Here is a 21,170-nt window from a genome sequence, read left to right on the forward strand (position 1 = left end):
GAAGAGACCTCAGAAGGCCATTGAGTCCAGCCCCCTGCCCAAAGCAGGACCAGCCCCAACTCAGTCATCCCAGCCAGGGCTTTGTCAAGCCAGGACTTAAAAATCTCCAGGGATGGAGATTCCACCACCCCGCTAGGTAACCCATCCCAGTGCTTCACCACCCTCCTAGTGACATAGTTTTTCCTAAAATCCAACCTAGACCTCCTCCACTACAACTTGAGACCATTGCTCCTCATTCTGCCATCTGTCACCACTGAGACCAGCCTCTCTCCGTCCTCTTTGGACCCCCCTTCAGGTAGTTGAAGGCTGCTACCAAATCCTCCCCGCCCCACACCAACTCTTCTCTCCTGTAGACTAAATAAGCCCAAATCTTTTAGCCTCTCCTCGTAGTTCGTGTGCTCCAGCCCCCTAATTATTTTAGTTGCCCTCCGCTGGACTCTCTCCAATGCATCCACTTCCCTTCTGTAATGGAGGGCCCAGAATTAGATGCAATCTTCCAGGCATGGCCTCACCAGTGTGAATAGAGAGGCATTATCACTTCCCTAGATCTGCTGGCAACGCTCATCCTAATGCACTCCAGTGTGCCGTTAGCCTAGGGATGTAGCCTAGGGATGTAGCCGGCATCGATGCTGGCAGGTAGTTTCTTGAGCCAGGGCCTTGTAGCCACTCAGAATTTCTGGAAGGAACAGGGGTGAGTAATAACACTTTGTGTTCAGTTCTGTAAGTCCAGAAGTGGCCTCTGCTTGTGCCAGAGGACAGGGGCATGCCAGAATCTGTGCGCACCCCCCCAGTTGTACAGACACCTGACACTGTACTGCCCAATGTAACTTACCCCAGATGTTTCAAAAAATCCACTGCCCTGTGCTGGTCTGAGGCATGTGAAACTTCAGGTGGATGAGTTGTTTTTTGGCAACAGGGGCAGAGGCAGAAGGGGAGACGTTGGCAGCAATGGGAAGCTGGTTTCTATGGTGCCAGCCCCAAGTTTTCAAACAGCTTGCACGATTTCCTCCTTCCCTCACCAAAATCTTGAGATTGCCTTAACTATCACGAGGCTTTTAAAATATGAAATATTGTGATCTTTATATGTACCCTTCTGGAGTTTGAGCCTGCGGTATTCGTGTTTTCAAACATTTCTCTACAACCGCTAGACCCAGAAACTTACCTTTTGTTTACAATGAAAGCTGCGACTCTCACGTGTTCACGGGACACTGTTTAAGAAGAACATCAAATATCACTTGACTTGCAGTGTCGCAGAGTTGGCAATGCTGCCTTAACCCCAAGCTGACGTGTGTCGTGCTGCTCCTTAATAGGCAAGTCTTATTGTTGCCTAGAATCATATCAGAGATGTGATAACCAGAGTCATTATAGAGATGAGCGCCAACCAAAACCCTGACCCCAACATTGTATCTGGGGTACAAATCCAATGTAGATGGATTTTAGTTCCTAGGCATTCCAGGCATTCACTATTTTCTGGCATAAAAAAATGACGCTTTGGGACTAAAAGGGTCTTTCCTCCGTTCCCATGTGATTTTTGCTTTGCAGGGTGGAGCTGGTGTCTCCGGAACTTGATGTGTGAGAAAAGAATGGATTTCACCAGCTCACAGCTATTGCCAGTACTTCTGCTTTGCTCTTAGGCTACGTCTACACTGCTGCGTTTGTCATGAGAGCCTATGCAAATGAAGCATGGATTATCATATTACCGTGCTTCATTTGCATAATTTATGCGAGCCATTTTTGCACAAGGGGTTTTTGTGCAAAAACAAGTACTGTGGACGTTTTCTTTTTGTGCAAGATCGGTATACCTCCTTTTTTGGAGCATAAGGATCTTGTGGAAAAAGGGGGTTTTGTGCAAAAAGAAAACATCCACACTACTTGTTTTTGAGCAAAAATAGCTTGCATAAATGATGCAAATAAAGCCTGGTGATATACTAATCTGTGTTTCATTTGCATAAGCTCTGCTGGCAAAGCCGGCAGTGTAGATGTAGCCTCAGAGACCTTCAAAGTGGCTTCATGTTAGAAACTTCCACCTTTCCTTGGGCCTTTTTCCTCAAGGTATTGCACTGGGAGACATTTGGCTTAGGTTCTGTCTAGCTGGCAGTTTGAAGCCAAGCTAGGCCCTTCTTTCTGATAGGGAGAGGAACAAGTACTACCACCTCTGTGCATAGTCCCATTGACTTCAGTGAAACTGCTGGCATTGGTATGTAGCCAGCTGCATAGTGAGTGTTTGCAGTAAGGTGTAAGGCCTGGATTGTTCCAGGATTCCATGTGGGCACAGGGTTCCTCTGCTGGCATGGCATGTGTTGCTGGATCAGGCCCTGTGGTGGGGACAGTTAGTTTGCATACACTCACCGGACGCCACATGTTAAACAAGTACTTTGATGGCAACTCAGTCAAATAAACCCAGATAGCGGCTTGATTTCAATATCTGATCCCACACGTAGACGTGGGGCGTTGGAGCGAGTATTTGAATTTCCCGTGTGGCTTATTGAAATGCAAGGATCAAAGTCCTCTCTGTGTTTAAAAATTAAAAAAAAAAAAAAGTTTGTTAGTGACTTGAATGCAAACACAAAAATACTGCTCCGGTTTTGCAACGGTGAGATTTCCAACAGGCGGCAGTCAGACTGGGCCAGGTCGTTCTTTTGTTACCTTTCTCCAGTCAGCCCCCACCTGCAGCTCCCCTCCACAGAAGCCCAGAGAGGGGCACCCCATAGCAAGCCAGGGGAAAGCTCCCATTGACTTGAGTAGGAAGGAGAGTACAGCCACAAAGTGCAGGTGAAACACAGTCCTGGAATGCGTTGTGGCTGGCCGAGGTGCCTGTGGTGGGGGCACTGACTGGAGGGAGTAGGCTCTGTCCGGGCGGGGCGGGGGAGCACTGGGGCAGGCCGGTAGCTCATGGCTGCAGGCCGAAGGGGCAATGAGCAGCGTGATCTGGGAGTGAGGGTGCAGGTTGTTGCTGGCTTTGCTGATACAGGACCTGAGAGAGGATTGTCCAGTGATTCAAGTGACTAGCCTAGGACTGGAGAGATTCCGGTTCGGTTCCCTGCTCTGACCCGACATCCTGTGGGGCAGCCCCTTATATTATAGCCTCTCTGCGCCTCAGTTCCCCAGCTGTAGCATGGAGACATCAGCATTTCCCTGCCTCTGTGTGCCGCCCCCAAGACATTTTATTTACTGCTGCCCGAACGCGGGGTTGCCAGATTCCGCTGGTTTCCATCTGTGTAGTTTTCTTCCAGCCGGTGTTACTAAAGTGACATTCACGTAGCCAGGGGCACATGAAGAGAGGTGCAGCCCGATGGACACATTGACCGAGAGCCGTGTGTGGTTCAGTTGGCAAATTCTAGATACGCAGGCAAAGTGAGCAAAACTGCCCTGTCCTGGGAGACCATCCTGGTTCCAGCCACCTTGCAACCTGCTGAGATGACGGAAGGCCCCTTGCATGTCCCACTCACTAGCCTCAGTTGCCCATTGCTGAGGTATGCTGGGACCACACTTATCCGGTTGTTTGCAGGTGTCTCACTGTGACTGGTGTGGCCTTCTGCTGTTCATCTCTTGTTGTTAGCTCTTTGGGGAGAGGCTCTAGACGTGCACAGTGCCTAGCACAATGGGGCTGTTACAACTCTCCCGGCTGGATGCCCACCAGGCTGCAATTAGCTTGCTGGTTCTGGGCAGACTTTAGACACCCTGACTCCCAGTTTTGGACTTGTAGGCACATGCTGCAGGGGCAGAGTCCCTGTCCGACACCCCTTTGGCAGCGGGGACCACACAGTCCAATTGTAGAGCCCCTAGAATTAATGCTGGCTCATCCAAGCCTCCCCAGTAGCTGCTGTATGCTCCCCATGTTCCCCCAATGCACTGGACCTTCTGATGCTCTGCTGCCCTCTTCGAGGGCCTCATGATGGCGTAAGCAGATACCACATAGACACTGCAAAGGAGTGTCCAAGCGACCACCTGCTTTTCTCATAGGCAGCACGAGATACATACGGATCTCTAGAGACATAACAAAGCCAGCCTGCAAATCCCTCCCTCCCAGTGTCCTCGCTGCTCCGAGAACCCTTTGGGTCTCTGACAGACCTTTCCAAGTATCTGGGGTCCCTGGGCCTTCCAGCCTCCCTCTTCTCCCGCTCTTAGGGTTGCCAGATGGTTGAAACAAAAATACCAAACCCTCTACCCCCCCCCCCCAAAAAAAAACCCCACTGGGAAAAAATTCTGTGGGGGGGGGGGGAAGAGGGGGAACACCAAAGTTGTTGAGCACAAAAAAAAAAAAAAAGCATGTCTCCTTTAAGAGTGAGTGCAGAGATAGGGACAATGGAGAGGTTGAGCACTAAGACCCAGGGGAAGCATTGCTTCTGCTTGGTCTGCAGCCATTTTGTGCTGGCAGCCTTGCAGAACCAGGTAAGCATGGGGGCTGGGGTCAGGGGGCTGGGGGTGTTGGGAGCTGGGCGGGGAGGAGGCTGGGCGTTGAGTGTTTATAGGGTTGCCAGGTGCCCGGCATTTTTGCCTCTTGGCCAGGGAAAAAATCAGAAACTACCAACATTATAGGTGTTCGGTATTCTCTGAATTTTTTTTACCGGACAGGAGGTGAAAATACCGGACGGTCTGGGTGAATGCCGGACGGTCTGGGTGAATGCCGGACTGTCTGGGTGAATGCCGGACACCTGGCAACCCTAGCCACTCAGCCATCGGGTTCTAGTGCGCCTCCCTCTCCAGCGACGGCAGTGATCTCTGAAGGAGCTGCCTTTCTATAAAGCTGCAGTCCCTTTCAAGATCCTTTGCTTGCTTACCAGCTCCCCTGGCAGGACAGCATCTCTGGAGCACCCTGGCTGAGGTGCTTGTGTTATAATAGACGATCCTCCGTGTTAACCACTCTCGCGCTCTCGGCATTGTTTGCCCTGGGGCTTGCAGTTCCGAGCCAAGTGAGAGGCACAAAGTCACCAGGGAAAGGTGGGTCCTTCTCACAACTGAAGTGGGGTCTGTAGTGTGCTCTGGGGGCAGACTGCGGCCCCAAGTCCTGATGCTACAGCAGTACAGCTAAATACTAACTCCATTGCCCCGCCGGACCAGGGTGTGCTGAGGAGCGTGAACTCGGAGCATCCTGATGGCGCAGTTTGCACCACAATGGGGTGTCGGCCTCCTGTTGTGCGCTGCCGAGGCTGGATGTGCGAGGCCTTCGGCTGCTTCAGGAGCCGTGCTAGCTGTGGGTGTGGGGCATTCTCCTTCAGCCAGCTCCCTCAGCTCCTCCTGTGTCAATCGCAGGGCCCAAAGCCTCACGATGCTGCTGCATTTGTCAAGGGAAAGTAGCTGGAACTCTCCTCACAAACTGGGAATCCCCAGCTAGCCCCGTCGGCCGACTGGGCCTGCCAAGCAGCAAGAGATGGGAGTCTGGGCCCAGAACTGCCTGCACAGTGACCCACACCGGAGCAGGCTCAGTTAGGGGAGGTGGATGAGGGGCCCAGGAGCTGGTACGGGGACAGGCGGGGGCAGGGTGAGCAACAGAAGATGAGTGGGAATGAAGTGAAGGTTACCATATTTCAGGTTCCCCCAAAGGGGACACTATTTGGGGGGACTGAGTGAGGGGACTAGGAGGATAAAGGAGGGTGCTAGAGGAGAATCTGGCAGGGGTATTCGGGCTCCCCTGGGGCTGGAGAGGCATAAGAGCAGCCATACTGGGTCAAACTAAAGGTCCATCTAGCTCAGTATCCTGTCTGCCGACAGTGGCCAATGCCAGGTACCCCAGAGGGAGGGAACACGACAGGTAATCCTCGTGTGATCCCTCCTCTGTCACCCATTTCCAGACACACACAGGCTAGGGACACCATTCCTACCCATCCTGGCTAATAGCCATTGATGGACCTAACCTCCATGAATGTATCTAATTCTTTTTTTGAACCCTGTTAAAGTACTTGTCTTCACCACCTCCTCTGGCAAGGAGTTCCACAGGTTGACTGTGCACTGAGGGAAGAAAAACTTCCTTTTGTTTGTTTTAAACCTGCTGCCTATTAATTTCATTTAATGACCTCTAGTTCTTCTATGGTGGGAACAAGTAAATAACTTTTCCTTATTCACTTTTTCCTCACCAGTCATGATTTTATAGACCTCTATCATATCCTCCCTTAGTCTCCTCTTTTCTAAGCTGAAAAGTCCACATCTTTTTAATCTCCCTTCATATGGGATGGACTCAGGACAGGCGGTATTTAGCCTTGTGCATGGGTCTAACCAACCTGTTCTGTTTTTCTTTGAAGATCCTCACCTCCTGCGGACCATGACCCCCGAGAACATGTGCCACATGACCCCACCTTCTCGGCTGGAACACCCTCCTCCACCTCCCCACCTGCAGGGCCCCCCACCGCCTCCGCCGCATCCCCACCAGCCGCAGCACAACCCCCACTATCCCAGCATGCAGCGGGACATGTACATGAAGGCTGAGCCGCTCATGCCGCCGTATGCTATGGGGCAGGGCATGTCCCCGGGCGATCTCCACCATGCCCAGCAGTCGCAGATGCTTCACCAGCTCCTGCAGCAGCATGGAGCAGAGTAAGCGCACGGGGGAGGGACAGCGAGGCTGGAGGGGGGGTGTTGGGGTCCTGGGGCGTCTCCCTGCTGTGGGGCTGTTGCCAAGCGAAGAGCCTGCAGAGGGGAGTCGTGCGGGGGACGCGGGTGCGTTAGTCGGTTGTGCTGAGCCTGGGGGAGTGTGCTAAGCTGGTGAACGCCCTACGTGAGGAGTGAGAGCAGGGTGTGGAGGGGCGTTGTACCTGGGCAGGGAACATGAGCCTCTGGCCTTCTGATGCCATGGCACGGTGGGGAGACAGGGGAGGATGGTGGGTGCCTTATATTGAGGGTGAGGCGGGGAATGGAGGGGGTAGATGCAGAACGTGTAGGAAGGGCGCTGGATGGGGAATGGAGGAGGTGTAGGCGTGGGGAAGGAGGGAGCGGTGGGGTGTGGCGGTCGGGGGTCGGGTGGCGCACAGCGGTAAGGGGACACAGTGGGGAACGGGGGAGCGGTGGGGCGTGGCGGTCGGGGGTCGGGCGGCGCACAGCGGTAAGGGGACACAGTGAGGAACGGGGGAGCGGTGGGGCGTGGCGGTCGGGGGTCGGGCGGCGCACAGCGGTAAGGGGGCACAGTGGGGAACGGGGCAGTGGTGGGGCGTGGCGGTCGGGGGTCGGGCGGCGCACAGCGGTAAGGGGGCACAGTGGGGAATGGGGCAGCGGTGGGACGTGGGGGTTGGGTGACGCACAGCGGTAAGGGGGCACAGTGGGGAACGGGGCAACGGTGGGGCGTGGCGGTCGGGGGTCGGGTGGCGCACAGCAGGAGAGGGATCCAGTGGGGCATGGCGCTGCGGGGGAGACAGAGACACTGGCAGGAGCTCACAGCCTTTAATTTTTAAACGTTTGAACCTCACTTTTGTCCTCGCTTGAGCCCTTCCTCTTCCTGCGACTTGGGCCCTCCAGCCCCTCGCTCGCTCCCTCGCTCGCCTTTCCCTTGGGGGAGGAGATGGAGCAGCTGCCTCGCTTTCCTGCCTGCTGCCTCATTGCTTCTGGTTTGGTCCCTGCAGCCTCCCAGTGCACCCAGCCAAGAAGAGGAAACACTCAGAGTCGCCCCCCAACACTCTCAATGCACAGATGCTCAACGGGATGATAAAGCAGGAGCCGGGTATGGGCTCTGTGCCACTCAACCCTGACCGAGTCCAAACGCCTCCCTGGCACCAGCAGGGGGCACTCTCACCAGGTATGTGGTCTTCGTCCCTGCTCCCCCTACATTGCCACATCCAGGCAGCTCCCTGGAACCTGCAGTGGGGCTCTCCCTAGGTGGGGGGCTGGGAGAGGAACCTGCAGGACAGACTCAGAAAATGGGCGTGTCTCCTCAGATAAGCGAAGGAGAGAGGCGCTTCCGGAGCTGGAGGTGTGGTGGGTGGACGCTCTTGCCCTGAGTTGGGACACATGATGCCTTGGTAGCGCAGGATCTGGGCCCCAGGCTGAGAAGTGCAGAGAGGAAGTATCTCCCTTGTACCAGCAGGGGGAGCTCTTGCCTGGTCAGGAGCCTCCGGAAAACGATTTTGGTGGCTGTTTCCCCATGGCTGCAGGGCTGATCCAAGACAATGACAGCTTGAACGGCTCCTACCTGGACCCCAACTACCAGGCTATAAAGTGGCAGCCACATCAGCAGAACAAGTGGGTGACTCTCTACGATGCCAGCTACAAGGAACTGTGAGTACCTGGCCGGTCCCCGGGAGATACAGCCCCACTTGCGTCTACCCCACCGGAGCCCTTTGCCCTCCGCGTGGGGGGTGTCTGCATTGTAACATGCACAGGGACAAGTCCGCTCTCCGCAAACGTGAAGTGCTGGCCAGCCCCAGGAACAGGGCTGTGTGTGACGGGCTGATTGTACCACCCAAGGCAGGTCTGGCTGGAGAGCCTGCCATTGCTTTATATTCGCAGGAGTCTGTGATACCAAACCCAGCCTGCCTAAGGTCTCTTTGGACCAGAGGGGCCTCTGCCCCTGGCTCACCCGCCACCCTGGCTTTTCACATGGATCATTAACTCTCCTCTGAAGACATTAGATGTGGCTCACCAAGAGCGCCCCTGGGGGGGCAGGTGTGGGGAGGTGGGCGGATGGCTCCCACTGCCCGCAGGCTTGGAGAGAGCCGGGCGTGGTGACAGAAGGAAGGGACGCAGGCAGGGGGCGAGGAAGACAGAGGGTCAGTCTGCACGGGAGATGGAATCGGGCAGGCCTACCCGCGCTTGCGCTGATCCAGCCAGCGCACTGAAAGCACAAGCGCCACTGCAGCGGTGCAGGAGGAGCGAGCTGACTAAGTACGTACCTTGGCTCATAGTCAGGGTGGCTGGCCACTTGCAGAGCCATGGCTGTGCTGCTGCTACGTGGAGTGCACCAGCTGGGTGAGAGCTAGCATGGGGATGTCTGCCCAAGCAGGAAATTGTGCCTCCCCCCTCCCCATGTAGACTTACCCAGAGAGAGACAAGGGGAAAGGTCAGGAGTCTGGGGGAGAGGGCAGAGAGGTAGGGGCTGCAGCGGAGGCTGAGGAGAAATGCTGTGAGGTGGAGGGAAAGGCTGGGGAGGCTGAGGTGGAAGGACGGGCGGGGTGAAGGGAACAAGTGTGCTCAGCTCCCAGGGCAAGAAAGATGAATGTTCGGGAAGAAATTGCTGCGAATCCTCCCCACATTCCGGAAAGGTGACTGAAAACTGGCAAGCAGCCGTCTGGATTCCAGGAACGGCGAGTCCCGTAAACTCCCCTTCCTCCCCCTCAGTTTCCACACAGCGCGTCTCTGCTCTGGGCTCTATTTTGGGGTGCAGGGGAGGAGCTTTGTTGCGGGGGATACCAACTACAGCAAGATAATGATCAGGCTTTGTCAAGACCACGTCCAGAGGAAAGGCCAAGGGCTCCCGGCAGGCCCCAGGAGCAGAGGAGTGGAGTGACTTAGGGAGGCTGCCTCACATGGCAGAGTAGGTGGCCTGTGGCCAGCCGTTTCCAAGTCCTCGCGGGGCGTAACGCTCTGCCTACCTCCGGAGCCTTCCATCTGAGGCGCTCAGAGAATTTAGCCTCTCTAGCCTGACAGTACAGCTGGGGAAAGTGACCCACAGAGAGAGGACGGGACCACTTGCCCCAGGCCACTGGATGAGCTTGTGGCAGAGATCTGGGAACAGGATCCATCTACACGGACTGCAAGGCTCAGCGACAAGACGGGCCTTCCTGTCGTGCAGAGCTGCCTGCCTCTAGAAGGACACACCTGTTTGGGCCAGAGGCACCTGGGCAGCTAGAGGGGGCCACAGAAATGGAGCAGGCCCAGCCGGCCTCCACTGCCAGGCCTCGCGGAGTGGAGGGAGAGTCGATCTTTCTGAGGCAGACGTGAGCCTTCTGTCAGCCCGGCCATCTGGAAAACCCCAGCGGGGAGCCCGCTGCAGCAGTGTGACAATGACTTGTACCTCTGGAAGGCTCTCGGACGCGGGGGCAAGACGGCCTCGTGGGGTGGATCCGGCTCTCAGCTGCCCTTCCACTCCCTCACCCCCAGACCAATCGAGACCTGGGGAGCGTGCAAAGTCTCTTCCCCCTGCCAGGGTTGCGCAGCACCAGCGGGAACTGCCAGCTGCTTTAAACAGCCTGTGTTCTTTCTAGCCACTGTGCGCCCCTGACAGGGCGGGGATGGGGGGGCAAAGATTTCACTTGCTCCCCTGCTCCCTGGCCCTGATTGGCCTGGGGGCAGGGGGAACCCGTAAAGTCTTCTCCTGCCCTGGTGCCTAAAGGGAATCCCCATCTGTTCAAAACAGCTGGCAAGTCTCTACGTGCTGGGGGGGGGGGGGGGCAAAGACTTCATGTGCTCCCCCTTCCCCAGGCCAATCAGGGTCTGTGGGCAGGGGGAGCAGGAGAAGTCTCCTGGCCACGCTGCTTCCGTCCCAAGTCCCTCCCCTTCCAGGGCAGCCCATGGCCACTTCACAAATTTCTGAAGTGCCCCCCCTTCAAAAACTATTTCCCGCCCCTGCTCCAGGAGCTGCATGTGTTTCAGCTCCAGAGCTAGCTATGGGGGGAAGCCGAGATGCTTTGGTCCAAACCAAGGAGAAATGCAGCAGAGAGGTGGGTTCTCCACATGGTTCTTCTAGGGCAGGTGTAGGACTGGTTCTGGACTAGGGACTTCATTCTCCAGAAGAAGCCAGGGGGGTTTCAGATCCAATCTTGGCCCCCGGGAGCCGAGTTGTAGGATCAAGATCTTGCCCTTGAAGTGGGGGTCTAGCAGGGGAGAGTGGGAAGAGAACACAGTCCCGCAGGAAGCGTTTTTTCATATCCCACTGGAAACCCCTCAGGCTCTCAGCCCTGGGCTGTATTCCTCACCAGCCCCCACCCCCATACCTCACTTCGCCAGGTGTGGTAAATGCAACATTGACAGGGGGGTGAGGGAGCTGAGTCTCCCAGAGTCTCCCGGCACACACCTCCACCATGTGCATGAGGATTCCACCTCCGGCTTGGTGCTGCTCTTCTCAATGGTTCGAGCTGCCGCCGGCTCCCAGCCCCGCTGCAGTCTTTCTCAGGCTTTCTCTGACAAGCTGGGGGCCTCTGTGCTTTCTGCCCCTGCTTCCGAGGAAGCCAGCCCGGTTGTTCCTTCTGGGACAGGTGGTGACCCAGGCTCCGCCAGCGGGATGAAGAGATGAGGCTCTTCAGTAGATTTTCCCCCCTGCGCCTCGCAAAGTCCTGAATGAGTCAGAACTTGCTGTATTCCTTTCTTTTTAAGCTGATAAAAGGTATCCAGCTGGCTGGGCCTCTGGACCTCTGGACAGTGTTTAACATGGCACTGTGAGCTTATCAGGCAAAGCCACAGCCGGACGACACTTCCCTCGCTCCCCCCGCCGTCCCCGGGCACGCACCAAACGACTGATCAGCCTGCTCTACCTCACATCTCGTGGAAGGCAGCAGACGAGACGGGTCTCACGCTGTGTCCCAAAGACCATCACGCTTGGGCCTGCTGGCACTAGCGATGTAAAATCCCATTAATTGGTTAACCAGTTAATTGTGGGGGAGGCCCACACACCTGGCTGCGGCTGGGCTGGAGCGGCCTTCCACAGTCCCAGGGGAGGGTAGGCCCAGCTCAGCAGCCCGGGGGCCAGGGAGGAAGAATGGGGCCACAGTGAGGTAGTGCGGCTTTCCCCAGCTGCTGGGGAGTGTGTGCCTGGGAGCATCACGATAGCCCCGGCTCTCCACGTGGCCAGGCAGGATCGGGCTGGGGTGGGCGGGGCTTGGCTCCAAGGGTGGGGCCTCAGGTGTAAGGGACGGGGCTCAGTCCTGCCTTCCCCAGCTGGGCTTTCACCCGATGCCCATGCCTGCTGGTCTGGTTGTGAGGCCTGCATGGAGAAAACTGAGGTAAGGGGCTGTGGTCAGACTCTGGTCTGATCTGCCTTCCCATACTTAGTCCATCTGCTGAACAGTGCTCAGGACAAACCACCAAGTACATTCTCATTGGAACGAACGGGCGTGTCTTCCCCTTTGGTTAAGGCATTTTTAAGGCTGAATTCTGTGTCGGAGAGTTGAACAGAGTAGCCAGTGGCAATGGCACCAAGGAGCAGCAGACCTTTAGCGATGGGCTCTCTCTGCCACGTCACACGACAGGAAAATGGGCTGGGTTGCATCCGGACGTCTCACCTGGCTGGCAGGAGAGTTGGGATGTGGCTGTAATCTGTGGGGGTCCTTCCCCTGCGTCGCTGCTTGGCAGGCGCTTGCCAAAGCTCTTCCCAAGAGAACTTCCCCTGACTGATTTCAGCTGATGACCCCATCTGCTGCAAGATGGGAAGTGCGGCTGCTTTTCCTTAGGGGACCTGCTGGTGGAAGAACTGGCCCCACGTGTCTTCCTTGAAAAGGCGTCAAGCCTTGGATTTTGACTAGAGCCACCATCGTGCGATCAGGCTTGCTCCAGCTCCAAGCCAGGACTGTTTTATCCCGATGCGCAATTAACTCTGCTTTATAGCGTGAGATAGAAGCCAGCAATGCTGGGCATCTGGTGGCTTTTGTGAACTAGGTAGCAGCTTGGGGGTGGGGGAATCCTCTGCCAGAAGCCGTTCGGTTGCTTCCCTGGCTGTAGTCTCTGGGCTGGTTCTTCTGGTGTTTCTCTTTGCTGCTGCTCCCGTCCTGTGAGCTGCGGTGCCTCTTGGAAGGAGACGTCAGTTGGGCATTGCCTTGTCTGCATGACAGGTGGAGCTCGGTGAGGCAGGGCCAGCTCTGCTGCGGGACGGGATATTGGTGTTCTGCTGGGCTGAGAGTAGGGATGGAAAATCCCGTTTAATCAGTTAACCAGCTAAACGTTACATTTAATCAGTTAACCGCTGAAACGTGTGTGTGGCTGGCTGTTCGGGCCGGGCCGGGCCGCACCGCAGACAGCTGCTTTGGCTGAGCCGGGCCACAGGGTAACTGGTAAGCAGCACCCCATAAGGGTGATGCTTACCAGTTAATCACTGACCTCCTTAACTGAGACTAGACATCTCTGCAGCCTCTAAAGGGGCCTAAGGCTTCAAGTGGATTTTGAGATGAACATGGCATCTGTTAGCCTGCAGATCCCTCCAGGCAAAGCTGCATCGTCGTCAATTGGATGATGCTGCCCAGCGGGACAGAGCCCTTTTATGGGAGGATTAAAGCAAATTGTATCGGTGCAACAAGCAAATCGGGGCTCCAAGTATCAGAGCCCAGGTCCACTGAAGCAGGCTTGCAGAGCTATACAATTGCATGCAAGTGGGTGCCTGGGCTTGCAGCAATGCTTCACATAACTTTTCTATCCATGAGCGGATTTTTTTCCATCCATGTGCGGAATAACATTTTTAAGCGCACCGAGGCAGGTGTGAACATGCACCACCAGTAGCAACGAACACTTAGCCATGGGTGTGTCCTAGGCAGCATTTGAATCTCTCCTGAGCAGTGGCACAAGAGCCCAGCTTACAGGGAATACCGGCTCTGATGCCCTCCCCCCTCACACGCTCCAGCCCAAGTCAGAATGCTACACTGCAATTTTATAGCCCACACCCTGAGCCCTCTGCAAGCCCAAATCAGCTGACCTGGGCCAGCAGTGACCATACTGCTGGTCTTTTATCACAGTGAGGATGTATCCTTAGACGTCTCAATTACTGTGCTCTGTTTAAAAGGCCACTGCTCCCTTTTTAAGGAGTCAAGTTTGCTTTCGTTTAGGGAGGCTAGCATAAAGGGCTGGGGATGGACATGAGACAAACGGAGAAGGTCGCATCTCCCATTTTAATGGAGCATATTGGAAAAAGCCAAGTGTCCCTGATTTGGGAGGAATGGGTAGGCCAGACCAGTGTCCTGAATTCGGGGAGGTGCTTGAGAAATGTGTCTCTCAACTTGAAGGGCCCATGTCCCTGAGTTGGCTGGGATGGGCCAGTGTCTGATGTATTTTACTGTTGATAGATTTACATATTTAATCTTGGCCTGTCACACCACCTTGTGGTATGGAAGCCAGTGAACCTTCGGAAGGGTTAGCTGGTTTCCAACAACAAAGCTGAGCAGGTTCTGGCACAAGGCAGTTAGTTCATTTACTCTGGAGAAAAGGGGCAATTTATCTCTCTGACAGGGCAAGTTGAGGGATCCCAGAGGGCCTGTTCGCCTTCCCTCTCCACCCTTTATTTACAATGTGACGGGCATGGCAGAGCTGAACAGAACCCCTTTCATGTGGAGGTTAGTGCATCTATACTCTGGCCAGGAAGCAGTGCTGGTGTGTCCCTCCAGTTTCCCCTCCCATTTTGCCAGTTGGTGTCCTCCAGGCCTCCAGCTTGTGGAGTCAGCTGGAGCTCCTTGCTTGGAGCTTGGCTTGGGCTCTAGGCTGTAGAGTCCCCACTGCTAGGTGATGTGTCTTAGGTGGATGGCCCCGTGTGCCTCTTGGCTGGATGGTGTGTTGGAAGTGAGCCCCCAACAGCAGTATAGACTTGGGTAAATCCTAGTTGGTCACTGATCACCGAAGATCTTGATGGTTGCTCTGTGTATTGCGAGTCTGTGGGCGGGTGGCGTGGTCTGAGCTAGGGAGATGTAAAAAATGGTTAATAATGTAACTGTTAAAAAGCTTGAATTGCAGAGCCCGTAGCACAGCCGGCTCCCTGGGAGCAGGGCCAGCAGCGGGGAGCCGGTGCGTGCCGGGAGCCAGCTTATGCCGGCCCTGCTCCCAGGGAGCTGGCTGCCACCCCACACTGCGGTCTCTGATACAGAGCCAGCAGCATGGGGCAGCAGCCAGCTGCCTGGGAGCAGGGATGGGAACTGGTGTGTAACTGTAACAGTAACCGATAAACTGATGCTTATTGGTTAACCTTTTAAACGGCTACAGTCTTGCATCCCTAGTTTAAGCAGGTCTCTGTGGTGGGGTTAGTGGAGTCGGTGTGGCATGGATGCGGTGTGACTTAATTCAGGCTGCGGAGGTTGGCTGAAGGTCCAGGTGCGCAGATTCCAGTCCCTTAGCCTGGGATTTGTGCTCTGGGAGAGGAGTAAACCAGAAAGAGTTTGATGGACATGGGACAAATGGGAGTGGATTGGGGTCCTCAGACACATAACTCTTGTGCGTAGAGGATGGGCACAGAGCAAGAGAAGGGAGGACAGATATGGGGGAACACATATGGAAAAGGAAAGAACCAGATGGTTTGTAATGACCTCCTTTCTGCCTCTGGCCCCCAACAGCCATAAATGCAGTTAAATATTTTCTATGTCCTCCTTTCTCCGTACTGTCTCTTACCCCCCTTCTCCTTTCCTCCTCTCTTAATCTTCAGTGTGGCTGAGTTCTCTTTGTAGCTTGTTGAGTCTCATGTTGGACACTGGCTCTGGGCAGTTCCGAACCTTTCACCTTCACTCAGCAGTAGGAGAAATCACCACTTCTCCAATCCCGAGCATCTGAAACCGGCGTTAATCTACTTTTCCTCAGCGGAGGCCTTTTGGCTAAAACAAGCCAGTTGACCCTAGACCTCCTGTTCCCGGGAGTTTGCCCTCTGACTTTCCCGCTCTCACTGGAAAAGAAATAGTGTGGCTTTGACAGCAGCCTGAGTTTTGATTGATTGAAACGAGGCCAATCAGCAAGTTAACGAAGAGTCTTCATTCTCGCTCTCCATAGCGGGGCCTGGCTCCCAAGGTTGTGTATCTCCCAATGCAAAATTGGCAACAAACATCCAGCAAGGATGGAACCATCTTCTAGAGGACACACTGAAAACCCAAGAAATGTCTGGTGCTGGAATTCTGTAGGCTGATGCTTCATAGGGCTGATTCTGGGTGTTGGTGACACCAAAGCGGAGTGGCTAGAGGGGCGTTCAGACTTGTGGGAGGTAGTTTCTAAGGGATACAGCACCCCTCTGGCATGAGGCTAGAGACAGTGAACCCCTGGAAAAACAAGGCTTCGGGGGGTGGTTTTGCTGTTACAGAATGGGTATTTTAAGTGCGGGTAAATACCTACTGGAAGACTTTAGCAAGATGGTGGATTCCCCATGGTGTGAAATTTTTAAATCACGATCGGCTGTCTCTTTCTCACAGACCTCAGCCAGGGATGACAGGCTAGATGTGGGGCTTGCTGAGTGTGAGGCTCTCCGGCCTGTGTGAGGCAGGAGGGGGGCTGGATGATTGGAATGGTCCTTCTGACTTCAGAAGCTCTGACGTGGAATGTCCACCTTCGGCCTTGGATGTTGGCGGAGCATTGTTGCCCATGGGAATAACATCACTCACGGTCAATCAGAAAGCTCTGCTTAGTTGGCGTGCTGAGGGATGGAAGTCGGGGGAATTGTGTCCAGCTGGGCAGTGTGTTCTGGGAGGCAGGAAGAGGGATCCTCCAGGGTCTGTGTGTGTGTGTTGAGCTGCCATCAGCCCAAATGGACATTAACCAGAACACAGCAGGGAGGCTCCTGTTGGTTCTGTGAGCCCCTCCCCTGCCTCCTCGCTCTCTTGCAACTGCGGCTGGCGCTGTCCACTCTGAGGCAGTGAGGTTGAGGGTGGGAGCGAAGGGGTGATGAGTGGAAGAGACTGAGCACTTGCTGGAGGAGATGCCGTGGGAGTGTTGGGTGTGAGTGGGAGAACTGTGTTTCTGTGTGAAGCGGGGATGTGTGTGTCGGGGGGAGAGTGGTTGTTAGGGGAGGGAGGGTCTGTGGGCGTTTGTGTATGGTAGGCACAGGGACCAGAGCTCTGAGGGACCAAAGAGAATGCCCAGCAGCAAGACACGGACCCCCATGAAAAAGCTTGAGGAAGAAGAGAGACGGTCTGCTGCCTCTGCCCTGTCAGGTGCTGAGACAGGAAAACAAAATGGCGGCTGGCATGGTGCTGCGACCCCTCAGGAACACAGCCGCGACCCACCGCTGCTCTGAAGCATCTAACGCCTGCCACTGTCCCAGACAGGCTGCTGGGCTGGGCAGGACTCGGTCTGATCCGTGATGGCAGTTGGCACGTTGCTGTGAGAAAGGAGCCAGCAAGATCAGCGGGGGGTCTTTTAGTGGGAAGAAAGCGAAGGCAGAAATGACGCTGTAACACCGTGAGGAAGGGGCAAGCGGGAGAGAGGGAAATTCCTCTCATTCTTTCGGGCTAAGGTAGCGCTCTCCGCTTCCATCGTCTGGTTTTTGTTTGGGTCACATCGCAGGCAGCCGGGGGTCCCTCTGCGGCCCCAAGGAAGAAATAAATGGTTACTCATGGAGCTGTTCCGGCTTTACTCGCCAGGAAGATACCATTCCACCTTAACCCATTCACCACTGGGGCACACACAAAATACAGCCCATGGCCGGGGTGTTTCTGCTGGCAAACAGTGGTAAACCACTGAGGCGACGTGATTTGTGTGGAGAACCGGGACAGTGAGAAGCAGCTGGAGTGAGAACTGGTGGGCGGATAAACTTTGGAATGAGGTGGGGCTGGGTGACGCTTCGTTTTACGGTTGTTCTGCCCCAGAGTGAGTCGCTGGAGTTCAGTTGAGAGTCTTGACTGGCTGGTGGGAGAACAGGCCATTACCCGTCATTCAGGAGGCAGCGATGAGTCTGTCGGAGAGCGCACATCGGGAGCTGAGGGTGGCACTGGTTACTTGCCAGGAGCCCTGAAGCTGCACGTGCTTGGCACTCAATGGCAGGACCCTTCTCAGAAGGCCGTGTGGTCTGTGGGACCCTGTGGCTGTGTCAAGAGTTTAGGACAGGGAGTCGGGACACTCGGTGTCCAATCCCAACCCTGTTACGCTGTGACCATAAGTCAGTCACCCATCCTCTGTACCTCGCTTCCCTATCTGTGAAATGGGAGTGTTAAGAGGGGTCATCATAAAATAAGTGAAAACTATGAGTCTTCTCAGCTGGGTGGACGTGCAACCCATACAGATGCCGTGCTATGATAGGGTACATCTACACTAGCTTGTTAGTTCGAGCTAGGTAGGCTAATGAGGGCAAGTGGAGTTGCAAATGAAGCCCGGGATTTAAATATCCTGGGCTTCATTTGCATGTTCCCAGGCACCGCCATTTTAAAGTCCCCTTTAGTCCGAACTGGAATGAGGAGTAACGGTAGTTCGAATTAGGATCTTTAATTCGAACTGCCTACTCCGTGCCGCGGGCACGGAGTTCGGACTAAGGGGGATTTAAAAATGGCGGTGCCCGGGAACATGCAAATGAAGCCCGGGATATTTAAATCCTGGGCTTCATTGCAACTCCGCTTGCCCTCATTACCCTACCTAGCTCGAACTAACGAGCTAGTGTAGACGTATGCATACAGAGCCTGTGCAAAAGACCCTTGTGTTACACTTTGAATAAGTGTGTGCCTGCGTGTCTTCTGTCATCCAGGCATGAGCCACATGCTTTCGAAATGATCTGTAGTCTTTGCGGGTCACATTACAGTGTTAAGGCTTAAGATCATCATGTTGGAGAATGTCTTGGACCACATTTCATCCGTTCAGTTCCTCTTCGTGAAAATACCCCATCTTCCAGGGAACAAAAGCGGCTTGCCCTGGATTAGTTGTCTCTTGTGGGTGTTCAGGGGAATGAATTGCCTTTTGACCGCAGGAAAGGGGCTATTTTAGGTCAGGCTGGCAATTGTACAGCACTGAATTGACTAGGCCTGAGGGAAGCTGCCTGTATAAAAAAGAGTGATTCTCCCAGCGTTTACTCCTGCCTACAACGTCTGTCTGGTCTCCTTGTCTGATGGAGCCGTGAATCTTTGTCAGTGGTCTTTCATTCCTCCCTGTCACTGTTCGCCGCCGCGCGGAGCCTTCGGTGCTCTGGCGTTCATGGTTTCTTTTTCCTAAAAATGACGACCAGGAAGGAGGGAAGGCGGTATGGTGGCTGCTCTGGTGGAAGGATACGCCCTGACCCCCGCTATCGGATGCAGATTTTCAAAAATAAAAAAACACAACAACGTTCCCTGTGATTTGAAAATCGAGGCGGCGGGAGAGGGGAAGGGGGGGGGGGAATTTGGTCTCCCAGTTGACACTGATCAAGTGACTGATGTGAGGATGTTCCCTTTCCCAACTGTGCCAGGCAGGCCGTGCCTTCCCCCCCCCCTCCCCCCCATAGGGGCCCTAGCCCAGAGTGTAGGCCAGGGATCTTGGGAGGTGGGAGAAAGGGGGACTTGGTGCGAAGGCCACATATTTTCGCTGTTCCCGTGGTAACCGGCCCATTAAGGAGATACAGATTAAACCTCCCCAGCTGGTGCATGTTTCTTCTCTGTAGCCCAAGTTTCCCCTCCCCGCTGGGACGTGCCCTAGTGGGAGCTGGACGTGGCAGCAGGTGGTTCTGATTTGCCCAGGAATCCGGCTGTGCGTGGCAGGCACAGCCTGGCGGCCAGGGCAGGATGGGTCACTTGGGGAACAGAACCTGATGAGGGATCTCAGGAATCTCTCTGAAAGATCATGTTGAGGAGAGAGATCCCCAGAGAATGTCCAGTGCCCCCCCCCCCCCCAAACCTGGGAGACTTCCTAGATCAGCCCGATTCCCCAGCACCTGCCCATATCCCAAGAAGCAGAACTCAGATCCCAGACATTAAGCGGGGCTGGACCTGGCGGGTGAGTGGATGGGAGACCTCCAAGGACAAGGCAGGGGCAGCTCAATGTAGAGCTCTTTTCCCTCTGAATCTCTGAAATCAGTGCGCCAGTTGTGGTGGCGCGTCGGGGTCCCCCGCCTCCTGCACCCCCGTAGTGACACAGACAGACTCCACAGCCAGTACAATAGAGGGAGTTTATTGCTTCTCCAGGATACAGCACAGCACAGATGTAATCTGGTTCCAGGGCAGGCCTAGGATGCCTCAGCCCCCCTTGAGATGGGGGGCCCCTAAATCCCAGCCTGTTGCCTAGGCTGCTTCCTTCATGATACCAGCCAGAAACCTAACTAACTCACCTCCAGCCCTGCCCCCAGCCAGGGCTCCACTCCCCTTCTTCCCATTGTTCCGCTCCCTGGGAGATAACTGGTCAGACAGGTTCGAAGCCCCCTTGCATAATGACTCATCCCCTTCCCTGCTGGGCCGTGCTGCAGCCAGCAGCCAGTGGAGGTCACCCACAACCCACTGCCCAGCATAGCAACCAGCAAGGTACCTCCACCACGTCTCACCAGTCATGTGGCGCGAGGGGGGGGGGTTGTGATGGGCCAGGATGCCTGGCTGTCACACAAGAGTCTCTGGCACCTTGTATAAAAGCTGGGCGCGACCCTGGCGTCTGGAGCGACTCGCCAGTCCCAGAACATCGTTCCCTTTCAATCTGGAAAAGTCCCGCCAGCCAGAAATCCCCCTTGCAGCTTCCGTGGGATGTGGGATCCTCTGATGCTCTAACGGGCTGCGCAGAGCAGCTGGGCGCAGTGTTTGAAGAACTCGCCAGGGCACGGTCTTCTTAAGCACACTGGGGTCCTGGGCTACATGACATTGGGAACCAGAAGTGGGCCAAGAGGGTCTTTGCGTCACTGCTCGCCCACGAAGCAGAGCGCCTGCCGGTGATCCGCACAGAGGCGGGCCCGTTCCCAGCTACTGCGCTTCAGTGAAGGACACCTGAAAACACATGCAAGACTTCCCCATTGTTACTTTCCCACACTAGCAATTCCCGGAGCTGCCACGGGAGGGGTGGGGGGTGCTCTTTGTTCATAAGCAGGAGGAGAGCTGGCCTGTGTGATCATTAATGAGAAGTGCTGTGGTTTATGCTGCCTCCGGCCCCCCCCCCCCCCAATAAATGACCAGACCCTGCTGGAGATATCGATAGGTTGTATGCCCTTCGGTCTAACGCCTGCTGCCTTTTCTCCCTCCCTCGGTGCTCAGCCCCCTGCCCACGTACCGGGTGGACGCGGACAAAGGGTTCAACTTCTCGGTGGGCGACGACGCCTTTGTGTGCCAGAAGAAGAATCATTTCCAGGTCACGGTCTACATTGGCATGATCGGCGATCCCAAGTACGTGAAGACCCCCGAGGGCCTGAAGCCGCTGGACTGCTTCTACCTGAAGCTGCATGGCGTGAAGGCAAGTCCGGGACAGGGAGGGGGAGGCCTTGACGAGCCTTTTCCCGCTGCATGCTGTTTGTGGGTGAGCGTGCCTAGGTCAGCGAGTGGCACCAATGCGTGTGAGAGTCACAAGTGTTGCATGACCAGGACGCTGCCTAAAGGAAGGGTCTGAGCCCGGCTGCCCTGGGCAGGCTGGCAGGGGAGGTGTCTGTGTTGCCTGCATGCTGGAATCCATGTGTAAGGAGCAGGGATGAGGCCAGCTGGCCCTGCTGGTGCAGA

General features: G+C 55.3%; 1 protein-coding gene across 5 annotated transcripts in view; it reads left to right on the forward strand.

Annotated features, from left to right (window-relative positions):
* Positions 1 to 21,170, forward strand: part of MYRF (myelin regulatory factor) — a 103,491-nt gene that overhangs the window by 54,709 nt on the left and 27,612 nt on the right. For all 5 annotated transcript variants that reach the window (XM_075928474.2, XM_089778751.1, XM_075928475.2 and 2 more), the window contains 4 exons: positions 6,240 to 6,531; positions 7,551 to 7,723; positions 8,079 to 8,202; positions 20,715 to 20,910. In XM_075928474.2, coding sequence (XP_075784589.2) covers positions 6,240 to 6,531; positions 7,551 to 7,723; positions 8,079 to 8,202; positions 20,715 to 20,910 — 785 coding nt within the window. The remainder of the gene's footprint in view (positions 1 to 6,239; positions 6,532 to 7,550; positions 7,724 to 8,078; positions 8,203 to 20,714; positions 20,911 to 21,170) is intronic.

The sequence above is a fragment of the Pelodiscus sinensis genome, chromosome 5 (genome assembly GCF_052426305.1).
Source record: "Pelodiscus sinensis isolate ZL-2025 chromosome 5, ASM5242630v1, whole genome shotgun sequence".
Classification (NCBI taxonomy): domain Eukaryota; kingdom Metazoa; phylum Chordata; order Testudines; family Trionychidae; genus Pelodiscus; species Pelodiscus sinensis.